Source organism: Taudactylus pleione, unplaced genomic scaffold (assembly GCF_031769625.1).
Source record: "Taudactylus pleione unplaced genomic scaffold, aTauple2 ptg000105l, whole genome shotgun sequence".
Classification (NCBI taxonomy): domain Eukaryota; kingdom Metazoa; phylum Chordata; class Amphibia; order Anura; family Myobatrachidae; genus Taudactylus; species Taudactylus pleione.
Genome location: NW_028284507.1, coordinates 12,129,882 through 12,142,026, shown reverse-complemented (window position 1 = coordinate 12,142,026; position 12,145 = coordinate 12,129,882). Strand labels below are relative to the sequence as shown.

The following is a 12,145-nucleotide window of genomic DNA, read 5'->3' as shown; positions in this document are numbered from 1 at the left end:
CCTCGGCCTAGTGCCGCACGGTGGTGGTACAGTGGGTACACAATAACCTAACACAGTGGGACAGTGGTCTCGGCCTAGTGCCGCACGGTGGTGGTACAATGGGTTCACAATAACCTAACATAGGGGTACAATGGCCTCGGCCTAGCGCCGCACAGTGGTGGTACAGTGGGTTCACAATAACCTAACACAGGGGTACAATGGCCTCGGCCTGGCGCCGCACAGTGGTGGTACAGTGGGTTCACAATAACCTAACACAGGGGTACAATGGCCTCGGCCTAGCGCCGCACGGTGGTGGTACAGTGGGTTCACAATAACACAAGGGTACAGTGGTCTAATACCAAGATACAAGGGCCTCACTGAGGGCTTACCTGAACTGCCAACTCGCGTTCGGGACTCCCTCCAGCGACGATCCGCCTGCTCCGACGACTCCTCCGCTCTTCCCCTCCTGCCCGCAGGCGGGGATTTTAAATACCCCGCCGCGCGGGCTCCTGGGCTGGATGACGCGGCGGGCCCTCATTGGCCCGCCGCGCCGCCGGGTGATGACGCGCCCCAACACGTGGGCACGTCCGGCAATGCGGGGTCCGGTCCTTGCCGGCGTCATGGCAGCGCCGCGTCGCCGGGTGATGACGCGCCACAACACGTGGGCGCGTCCGGCGACGCGGGGTCCGGTCCTTACCGGCGCCTTCGTGGGAGGGGGGGGTGCGCGGCCCTGGACCTCCCACACTCTCCCCTTCTTTTCCTTTTGTGGTCCCCACAAAGACCGGGTGGCACGACCACTCAAAGTCAGGGTCTGGGAACCGTGGTGGTGGCACTCCCAAGGTCGGCCTCGCGGACCTCCGGACTGGAGCCTCGAGGGACAGGGCGGCTGGTTCGGCCAGTGGTGGGCTGTCTTGGGGTCCGGGCGGTGGTGTTCCTGACGCCCGTGTTGCTGGTAGGGGTAGTTCGGTCCCAGCCGACTCCTAGGTGACGACGAGGGGGCTGTGCGCCCGGGAGGGCGGCGCCCACCAAGTGAATGGGGTGAACCCCGGGGTCCCCGGTCCTGCCAGGGCGTTTGGGGGCTCTCTGCTCTGTCCACCAGGCTTCATGCTGCAGCACGGCTCCTGTGCCTCCGACGGGTCTCCCGACTCCCAGGGTCGCAACATGTCTCGGTGCAGGGTGCGAGTGTGACCGCTGTCGTCCTCGGCACGCACCTCATATACTGGGTTGTTGGGCGAAACTTGTCGCTGTACGATGTAGGGCAACACCTCCCATCGCGGGCTTAGCTTGTTCTTTGGGCGCCTCTCACGGACAAATACTCTTTGTCCAACTGGGATGGGCTCCCCCACGGCCCCTCCGGGCTGGGGGTGCCTGGTGGTCCCGATGTTGCGCTCCGCCACCTCCCCTGCAGTCCTCAGCCGTCGCCTTTGCTCCTCGACCCACCCACCATGGGTCCACTCGTCTTCCCCCTGGGGTAGAGAGAGGTCGAGGTCCTGCAGTTCCCTCCCTGCCCTACCGAACAGTAGGAAGTAGGGCGACGAGCTCGTGGTCCGGTGCACGCGGTTGTTGTACACCCACACCAGTTCTTGGACGAATGCTGGCCAACGGCGTTTCTTTTCGGCTTCCAAGGTTCTCAGCATTTGTAACAGGGTCCGATTGAATCGTTCGCAGGCCCCATTCCCCTGGGGATGGTAGGGCGTGGTCCGGGATTTTTGCATGCCGTAGGTCTGACAAAGTCGTTCCATCACGCGGCCCTGGAAACATGCTCCTTGGTCTGAGTGGATGCGCTCGGGGCAGCCATACCTTCGGATGAAGTGTTCCACGATGGCCTTGGCGGCTGTTTCCGCTGTCTGGTCACGGGTAGGCGCCACCGCAGTGAACTTAGTGAAGTGGTCCGTCATCACTAGGGCGTACTGGTGCCCGCTCGTCGACTCCCCTATTAGCACGTAGTCCACCATCAACAGCTCCAAGGCTCGCCTGGTCTGGATGGTCTGCACCGGGGCTCTCTGTTCGGTGGGCTTGGTGACGCCGCATGTCGGGCACGCCCGACACACGGCCTCTACCAACTCTTGTAGTCCTGGAAAGAAGTACTGACGGCGTATCCACTGGAGCGTCTTGGCCACCCCGAGGTGGGCCCCTTCCTCGTGGGCCTCCACTACCAAGCCTCGGGCCAAGCCTTCCGGGAGCACGACCTGCCTGACTTCGCAGAGTTCTTGTTCCAGGTAGGTGCGTCGGCACAACACCCCGTCGTGGACAGTCAGCCGATCCCATTGGTGAAGCATCCTCTGGCCCACCCCGCCGAGTCGGCCCCTCTCGCGGGCGGAGGGCCAATGTCCCTGTTCCTTCCAGCTGTGGATGGCCCTCAGGTCTGGGTCTTGTTTCTGCTGTACGGCCCACTCGAGGGCGGTCCTCTGCAGCTGGAGGCCGCAACTGGTGGCTTCCAGGGGTCCGGGTGGTGGTCTAACCTTGGCAAGATCAGGGATTTCTAAGCCTTCCTGGTCCTCGTTGGAGGGGCTCTTGGGTGCCTCCACGGGAATACGGGACAGGGTGTCGGCGTTGGTGTTGTATTTCCCCGGACGATACTTGATCTTGGGGAAAAATTTCGCCAACCGGGCAACCAAACGCTGCTCCAGGGCCCCCAACTTGGCAGTGTCCAGGTGCGCCAGAGGGTTGTTGTCTGTGATGACCTCGAACTCCGTCGCAGTTAAGTACTCGGCAAACTTCTCCGTCACGGCCCACACCATTGCTAACAGCTCGAGTTTGAAGGAGCTGTAGTTTTCGGGGTTCCTCTCAGAGTCCCGCAGACTCCGGCTCCCATAGGCAATCACCCGTTCCTGCCCCCCCTGGATCTGGGAAAGGACTGCCCCCAGCCCTTTGTGACTGCCGTCGGTGTAGACCAGGAAGGGCTTGTCGAAGTCAGCGTAGGCGAGTACCGGGGCTTGGGTGAGGGCGTCTTTCAGCTGGTTGAAGGAGTCGTCTTGGGCTTGGCCCCACGCCACAGTCCTCTTTCGTGCATCCGTTGCCACACCTCTCAGCAGCTCATGCAGAGGTCCGGCTATTTTAGCGAAACCCCGAATGAACCGGCGGTAATAGCCGACTAGTCCAAGAAAGGCTCGTACCTCCGTCACGGTGGTGGGTGTTTTCCATCCCTGAATTGCGGTGATTTTGTCGGGTGTAGGTTTCACCCCGTCTTGGGATACTACGTGTCCCAAGTACTCAAGGCTGGGTTGGAGGAGGTGGCACTTCCTTGGCTTCAGTTTGAGCCCGTATTGCTCCAAACGCTGTAGTACTTGATCCAGCCTGCGGAAATGCTCGTCCAGCGTTGGGGCGAACACGATGATGTCATCCAGATAGATCAAAATCGTCGAAGTTTAGATCCCCTAGGCAACATTCCATGAGTCGTTGGAAGGTAGCTGGCGCATTGGAGAGCCCAAAGGGCATCCGGCAGAAATCAAATAGGCCCATGGGGGTGATGAAGGCCGTCTTGGCTTGGTCCCTCTCGGCCACCGGCACTTGCCAATAGCCGCTGGCCAGGTCCAAGGTGGAGAAGAATCGTGACTTCCCCAGGGCTGCCAATGATTCTTCGATGCGGGGGAGAGGGTATGCGTCTCGCACAGTACAGTTGTTCAGCTTCCGATAGTCCACACAGAAGCGTAGGGCCCCATCTTTCTTCTTAACTAGGACAATCGGCGCCGCCCACGGGCTTTTGCTCTCTTTGATGACGTGGTTATCCAGCATCTGGCGGATCATGGCCTTCACTTCCTGGTACAATTTTGGCGGAATGGGTCGGTATCGCTCCCGGATGGGGGGCTGGTCCCCGGTGTTGATCTCCTGTTCTAATGCCCGGTGTAACCGAAGTCTTCCTCGCTGCGGGAGAACGCCTGTTGTCTCCTCCACAGAAGCCGTTCGAGCTTCTTGACCTCGGCGGGGCCGAGTTCATCTAGGGGCACGTCCATCTGTTCGAGTATTATTCGCCCGTTCCAGCCTTCGGTGGGCTCTACCCGCTCCTCCACCCTCACGGCCAGCGTCCATGGTTTCCGCACGTCGGGCTCTAGGAGGACGTTTTGTCCTGACTTGACACCGCCCTCGGGCACAGCCTCTACCTGTGCCAAGATTGTCCCGGGGGGAACCTGGGCTGGGGCGTCCCCCAGGTTACAGATCCGGATGGGCACCACCCCATGCTTGACTACTGCCAAGGCCCGAGCCACGATCAATCCAGCGTCGGTTTGGCCAAACCAGCAGGGTTCTATCATGACTTCCCTACCCTCCAGGGGCCGTTGCGCCCGCACGGGCAGATCCACGACCACCTCTTGCCTGGCAGGAATCCTCACCCGTTGGTTATGGCCTGTCTTGACCCGTCCCAGGGGGCCTGTGTCAGCGGCTGGAGATGGTCCCTCGCACAGCCGCATCACCCGTTGCAGGGCCTGCTGTACGGGCTTCTGCACCCCTAGGTGTCTCCAGTACCGGGGGCCCTTCTCCAGGACTAGGGCTTGGTCCAAGCAGTGGAGTATATTCATCCCCAAAATGACAGGCCCATGCTTCAAGTCCTCCCCTGCGACAACCATGATGCCTTTCTTCCCCAGGGACTGGGCGTACAGCTCCACCTCGACCCAAACCACACCCAGGATGGGAATTGGCAGGTTGTTTGCGGCCATGAGGGTTACCCAATCTCCCACGTTGGTCCGCTGCAGGTGGGCGTAGTTCTCCTGGAAGCATCGCTGGGACATGGTTGACACTTGGGAGCCGGTATCCAGAAGACAGCGCTGGCTCTTTCCCGCCAGCTGGGCTATTACTGTGGGGCACTCTCCAATGAGATCCGACGAGTGGGTAATGTCCACCTGGTCGTCTCCCCTCCTCGCGGTTTGGCCCGCAACCGCGAGGGACGCTAGTTTAAAGGTCTACGGCGGGTGTCTCGACTGGGTCGTATTTCAGGACATTCGCGGGCGAAATGGCCAGGTCGATCGCACTCCCAGCAGACTGGGCCCCTGGTGTCCCGTCGGCGCGTTCCTGCTGACTCCCAGCGCCGGGGCGGGTCTTGCTCGTGAGGCTTCCGACGTGGGGCCTCGGCCCGCTCTCCTTCTGCACGGGTCTCCGCCCCGGCCCGCCGGTCTTCTGCCTGCTCCACTCGCTGCTTTAGCTGGGATACTTCTTGCTGGACCAGCAGGAGCGCATTGGTCAACTCCTTGACGCAATTCTCCAGTGGGTTTAGGGGTGGGTTGGGGGTGCGGGAGTCTGGGTGTGTCGGTTGGAGGGACACAGAGCAGGAGCCAAACTCCTTGTCCTGATCCTTGGCCAATGCCTTCTCCAGCACCTCGTGGAACAGAAGGCGGGGGTCCCCTTCGATCTTGTCTTGGAAATGGTGGCGTAGGGGCCTACTCTTCAGACCCGCCACGAATAGGTCTCGTAAGACCAAGTCTGGGTTTCCGGCCAACCAGTCTGCGTCCTGCCGAGCCCGTATCCGATCTGCGCAACTTTGGAGGGCGTTGGCAAATTGGGAGATCGACTCGTCCTCGCGCTGGATCCGAGCGAACAGCCGTTTCCGGAGGTTGGTCGGTGTGGACCGGTCTCCGTAAGTGGCCTTCAAGATTTTGAACACCCCCTGGAGGTCCTTCCTCTGCCCGAGAGGGCGGTTGATGACAGATTTTTTTGCTTCCCCCAGGATGACCTGCAGCACCAAGTCTACCTGTACCGGCGCGGGGAGGTGATACAGACGGATCACCGACTCCACCTGGTCCATCCAGTCGTCCAGTTCCATGTTCTGTCCATCGTACTTCTGGATGAGTTGGACAGCGGCTCCGATGGCCGGGGTGACCCGCCGGTCAAAAGTCGGGTCTGTCGTCTCGGATGGTGGTCCCGCGGAGGTAGAGGCGGTGGTAGGGTCCGTCATCTTCGTGGGGGTCCTCCGGCTGGCGTCAAGGGATCCTGCCGGCTACGCCAAATGTAAGAGGGGCAAGGGGTGGACTGCTGTGTGCGCCTGCTGCCGTGCAGGTGTGGCGGGGCACTTACCTCTCTCACCCCGTGGCTCTCACCTTCAGGACACCTTGGTTTCTCCCACCGACGGTCCTGGGTCTTTCCGGTTTGACACAGCCGGGGACGTTCTAACCTGTAAGAGGTCGGACACGCTGAACCTATGGGCCGGACCTTGGTGCCACAGGAAGGACTGACGGACAGGGGTGCGGGGACTAGAGGATGGTCATCATTGGCACTTGTGGCCTCAGACTGGTTTGCACCCGCATGCCAGGCACATGGGTGCAACCCGAACGGAAACGCCCGAAAAGGGAAAAGGGAAGAGGGGACGACACACAAACAATGATTCGACACACAAACACAGAATGCGCTCACCGGGTATGCCCCTTGTCTCTTTGCTGGGCGAGTAGTCCTGGTCTCTGCTCCTATAAGAGAGCACGGCTGCCTGGCGCCGCACTAGAACAATACCTGCAGCCTAACACCGCACGGTGATGGTGCAGTGGATATGCGGTAACCTAGCACAGGTACAGTGGTCTCGGCCTAGCGCCGCACGGTGGTGGTACAGTGGGTTCACAACAACCTAACACAATGGTACAGTGGTCTCGGCCTAGCGCCGCACGGTGGGGGTACAGTGGGTACACAACAACCTAACACAATGGTACAGTGGTCTCGGCCTAGCGCCGCACGGTGGTGGTACAGTGGGTACACACCAACCTAACACAGGGGTACAGTGGTCTCGGCCTAGCGCCGCACGGTGGTGGTACAGTGGGTACACACCAACCTAACACAGGGGTACAATGGCCTCGGCCTAGTGCCGCACGGTGGTGGTACAGTGGGTACACAATAACCTAACACAGTGGGACAGTGGTCTCGGCCTAGTGCCGCACAGTGGTGGTACAGTGGGTTCACAATAACCTAACACAGGGGTACAATGGCCTCGGCCTAGCACCGCACGGTGGTGGTACAGTGGTCTAATACCAAGATACAAGGGCCTCACTGAGGGCTTACCTGAACTGCCAACTTGCGTTCGGGACTCCCTCCAGCGACGATCCGCCTGCTCCGACGACACCTCCGCTCTTCCCCTCCTGCCCGCAGGCGGGGATTTTAAATACCCCGCCGCGCAGGCTCCTGGGCTGGATGACGCGGCGGGCCCTCATTGGCCCGCCGCGCCGCCGGGTGATGACGCGCCCCAACACGTGGGCGCGTCCGGCGACGCGGGGTCCGGTCCTTACCGGCGCCTTCGTGGGAGGGGGGGCGCGCGGCCCTGGACCTCCCACATTGAGGTTACCCCCTTGATTTGAAAGGAAGGAAATCCTATAGTAGTGCCCCCATAGTTATGCCCCTGTAGCAGTGCCCCCATAGTTATGCCCCTGTAGCAGTGCCCCCATAGTTATGCCCCTGTAGCAGTGCTCCCATAGTTATGCCCCTGTAGCAGTGCCCCCATAGTTATGCCCCTGTAGCAGTGCCCCCATTGTTATGCCCCTGTAGCAGTGCTCCCATAGTTATGCCCCTGTAGCAGTGCCCCCATAGTTATGCCCCTGTAGTGCCGCTTGTACAAAATAAAAAACTTACCTTAATCCCCGCTCCTGCATCCGCCACCGTCCTGTCCGCCCGGCTGCTCCTCGGAACTATGGGAGAGACGTCATGACGTCTCTCCCATAGTGCGCATGAAGAGAGCCGGAAGCTGGAGTTCAGAAGAGAACTCCAGCCTCCGGCTAACGCGGCGCTGCAGGGAAGTAGCCGGGCGCCCGTTGGTAATAACATCTCAGCGGGCATCCGGCTCAGAGCCTCCCTGCGGCGCCGGGCTGGAGGTCGCTGACGCCGGGTGCAGGGGGGTGCGCCACTGCACCCGTCGCCAGTGACCTCCATTCCTGGGGGTAATGGACGGACAGCCAGCCATGCAATGATTCATATGCATGCCCGGCTTTCCGTCCATTACCTCCAGGAATTTCAGTTTTACCCCAAATGGGGTAATTTACCCCTGTTCCCCGACCACTGATTTAGAGCATTAAATGGACTATGTGGAGCTTCAGTTAGCAATATTTATGTGTACAGTTTAGATTCTGCAGGACTGCGCTGCTTAAATGATGAGTTCCAAAAAAACCTTTTATACTCACTATCAATATTTACTTAAAAAAACTATTAGTTCCAACCCTGCACTCTGCGTTCAGGTGTTGTCATGCTACTGTTTCAACATACGCTTCTGTTTTTTACAATTTGTGTGCTGCAAAATATGTTGGCGCAGTGTAGATAAGAATTTGGTATAAGCCGTATTGTGTTTGACATTCACTTTGGCCATACTAACAACAGCACTGTGTTCCCTATATCCACAGGTATTCCCCAGCAACAGGTAAAGCCCTGTATTAAAGTGGAGCCAACCAATCACTACAGTTCCTTTAAGTATAACGCAAATGGAGTTGTTGAGAGTTACTCCGTGTTGGGCAGCTGCCGGCCTTCCGATCCCTACAGCATGGACAGTGTTTATTCCTATCATTCTTTCTATGCACAACCACCTAACCTGCCTTCTGTGAATGGCTATCATTCAAAATTTGCTCTTCCTTCTTTTGGATACTACGGATTTCCCAGCAACCCTGTGGTCCCTTCTCAGTATATGAATTATGGTTCCACTGATACGAGGACTGGTGGGTGGATGAGCAACACATTTGAGAAAAAGCCTGAAATGCAGTCAGCGGCTGACAGTATGAACCACGGTTATGGCAATGAGTTATCGGAGCAAAATTATGGGAGAGCCCAACAGTACAGCCTGCCAGATCCCATCAGTCAGAAATCAGTAAGCACCCCTCACCGGACTACTCCTGTTCCAATGGATACCACTCCATATGCTTCCTGTTTCAGCAAAATCATTAAGAAGGAACCTATCAATGATTTCTCGCATGACCCATTTCAGAGAGCCCCGAGCGTCCACTCTCAGAGCCCCGCTTTGAATCTCTCATTACAGAAAAATGATCAGTCCATTCCCTACAAAGCAAATGGTGTGTTTTCTTCTGGAAGGACAAGTGCAGATGTATCTCAGAATATGTTTATGACCAGTGAGAAAACTGGCTTACCGAATGGCCTAGACAAGAGAGATTATTTTGGTATCCAAGCTAATAGTGTCGGAATGAAAAACTTGCATGGACAGAATAAGCAGTGGGGTGCATACGGGATCGATACTCAGGCAGGTCAACGTGACGCAAACACTCCAGGGAAGATGTGGAGCTCGTGCAAGCTCAGTGACAGTTTTGCAAACACTCAGGAGAAGAATTGGAGTGGTGGACGAGCCATGAAGGAAACGGCAATGTTCCAGGAAAAGCTCTGGAACTCGGTTGCTGGAAGTGATAGGTGCAGTGTAACACCTAGCAGCAGTATGCAGGAAAAGTCATGGAACATGTTTGCTACTCCAGCCACTCCATCTACCCCCTTGAAAACAGATACCTGGGACCCCTACAGTCTAGATGATAATATAGATGACACCCCTGTAAAGAAAGAGGAGGATGAAGAGGAAGTCTGGTCAGACAGCGAGCACAATTTCCTCGATGAAAACATTGGCGGAGTCGCAGTAGCTCCAGCCCATGGCTCCATTCTCATAGAGTGTGCACGGAGAGAGCTTCATGCCACCACACCTGTGAAGAGGCCCAATCGCTGTCATCCAACCCGAATCTCGTTGGTATTCTACCAACATAAGAACTTAAATCAGCCTAACCATGGATTGGCACTTTGGGAAGCCAAAATGAAACTGCTGGCAGAGAGGGCACGGTTAAGGCAGGAGGAGGCCGCCAGGCTGGGCATCAAACAGGAAGTCAAAGGCTTTGGCAAAAAGAGAAAGTGGGGAGGTGCTGCCACTACAGAGACCCCACCTGTTGATAAGAAGGAGGACATCCCAACTCGTCAGACAGCTACTCTCCTAACAAACTCTTTTACAACTTCATCTTCGTACGCCTATACCAAGGTTACGGGACCATACAGTCGCTGGATATGAGATTAAAACAGCTACCATGGTGGCCATTGTACCTCAGCTAATTGACAGCACTGTAATATATGGTGCTATTTTTGGTGCTTTTACACGTGTGTACAACAGGAGAATCTTTTACATGTACACATCTCCCAGGACTTACCCCTTGAGCAAGAGAACTATTACTGTATAATGTTTTTATTTTTGTTTTGTTTTCCCCAATTTAATCTTTACAAAGATTTATACCTGCATTTTTTTAAGCCTAATATTGTACAACAAATGACAGGAAAACAAACACAAAAATCATGGCATCCTTTTACCACACGCATACAAAAAAAGAGATTTTTTTTTTTTAATTGCAATCAAACATATATTTATTGGATTTTTATAGTACAATGATGGTGCAGAATTTATAGGCCAATCACATCTCAATCTGTCTTTTTTTTTTAGCTACTAGGAATCACCGCCCCAAAAAAATACGCTTGCAAGTCAAGTTGCGTCAGTCTGCAAACTCTTGTAGATGGCGGCAATGACTTATTTATAAAGCAGCGGTCTAGATCATGGAGAGAACGTCCTTTTGCTAATGAGGGGAATATATAATCAGCTTGTTTGTCTATTTATCATCCTGCACATGATTGACGGCTCTACATAACTACTGCATGGTATAGCTGTTGCCTGCAAGGCAGCAATACAGATGTGTTTGAGACAACAAAATTAATGTTATTTAAAGCAGCAAATTTTAAATATATTTATAAAACCTAATTACTTGAAATGACGATACTTTGCATGCTGCACATACAGACTCCATTCTCTTCCTCACTTGTTATGCACCCTTGAATTACATGCTAGAAATTAAGTAAATCCAATGATTCTCTATGTGGGAGGGGAAACCTGTTTTTTTTTCTTCAAAATTACGATATTTGGGATCTTAACAACATTATTTGCTGCTAGTATTTTTATTGTACAAAAGTAAATGAAATGATCAGAATGCCTGGAGTCTCTTTACATACACATCTGTTTTCCTGTCCTTGAGGTTCCTAAGGAAAGGAATGTATTTTAGAAATCTGGATATGTGTACCTGTTATCAGGTGGTACCACTGCAGTAGTTATCTGAATTTAAGATTTGACTTAAGTGGAAGGGCTTCTGCCTCTCACATCCAATGAAAACTGTGAATATGTACCATTGTTCTCTATATTTTACTGATCGTACACATGGTGCTGAGGTATTCTCTGCTTTACTTACATATTGGTAGGACTGCCTTGCAGACCAAAATATCCAGGATATTTTACTTTGGCGTTTTCCACTGAATATCACTTTGTAACTACATGATAGCTCATTGTAAATGTGTTCTATAATTGATTTTAATGTTTTTTTTTTTTTGTTTGTTTGTTTTTTAGAAAGGGGGGCAGTTAGGGGGTAGGTGGGTGTTGCTTTATCTCCACAATAAGCCAGTCAATTATCGCAAAATAGTGGTGCTAGAATATATACGACAGCAACACCTATTTTTGGGGCCTGGATAATGCAGGTGCTACGAAGAATAAGTAATTAAATAAAAGTATTTTTTATGAACATAGTTGAATTAAGACTATTTAGATTTTTTAAGGAGGTAAATGTAATAGTTTCTAGATTGGATAATGGTTGCCAGGTTGTGCCGGAGGTAATAAATAATAAACATTGCACCTATACTATTGACCACTCCAGCTATCGGGTGGTTAATAGCACACCGAATGTAAATCCAATAGTAAGTCAAATATTTTTTATCATTATTATTTTTTTTATTTTTTTTTGTTGTATTAGGTGTAAAATGCTCGGGAACAGACCCCATGTCTGAGTATCTGAAACCGTCAGTCTGTAAATAGCTTTCTTTTTTTTGCCTGTTTTATAATTTCATTTTAAAGCACTTTTTATCCTGCTGCAGACATTTTGACATAGATAATGGGAGAATTGTATATAGAGCTAGAATATTTAACGCAATGTGTCCGTCCTACCATTTGCTATATCTGCTTTTATATATATATATATAAATATATATATAATTTTCCTTTTTTTGTTGTAATTTGTAAACTACACAAATGTTGCTATTGTACAGTCTAAAGCAGCAGTTAGCGAAAAGGAAGAGAAAAATGCCACTCCCCTCCCCCCTTCTCCCCCCAAATGAATTGCCTATGCCGCACTAAATGAATGATACTGAGTATCTGAACATAACCTGTATGGGACAAACCAAGGGTCACAAGTAAAATTTCTGTCAC

General features: G+C 53.5%; 1 protein-coding gene across 1 annotated transcript in view; it reads left to right on the top strand.

Moving 5' to 3' along the window:
* The window catches only part of TET3 (tet methylcytosine dioxygenase 3), an 86,719-nt gene extending 74,842 nt beyond the window's left edge, over positions 1-11,877 (top strand). Inside the window, exon 11 of the mRNA XM_088470847.1 lies at positions 8,277-11,877. Coding sequence (XP_088326973.1) covers positions 8,277-9,922 — 1,646 coding nt within the window. The 3' untranslated portion in view covers positions 9,923-11,877. The remainder of the gene's footprint in view (positions 1-8,276) is intronic.
* Positions 11,878-12,145: the final 268 nt, after the last annotated feature.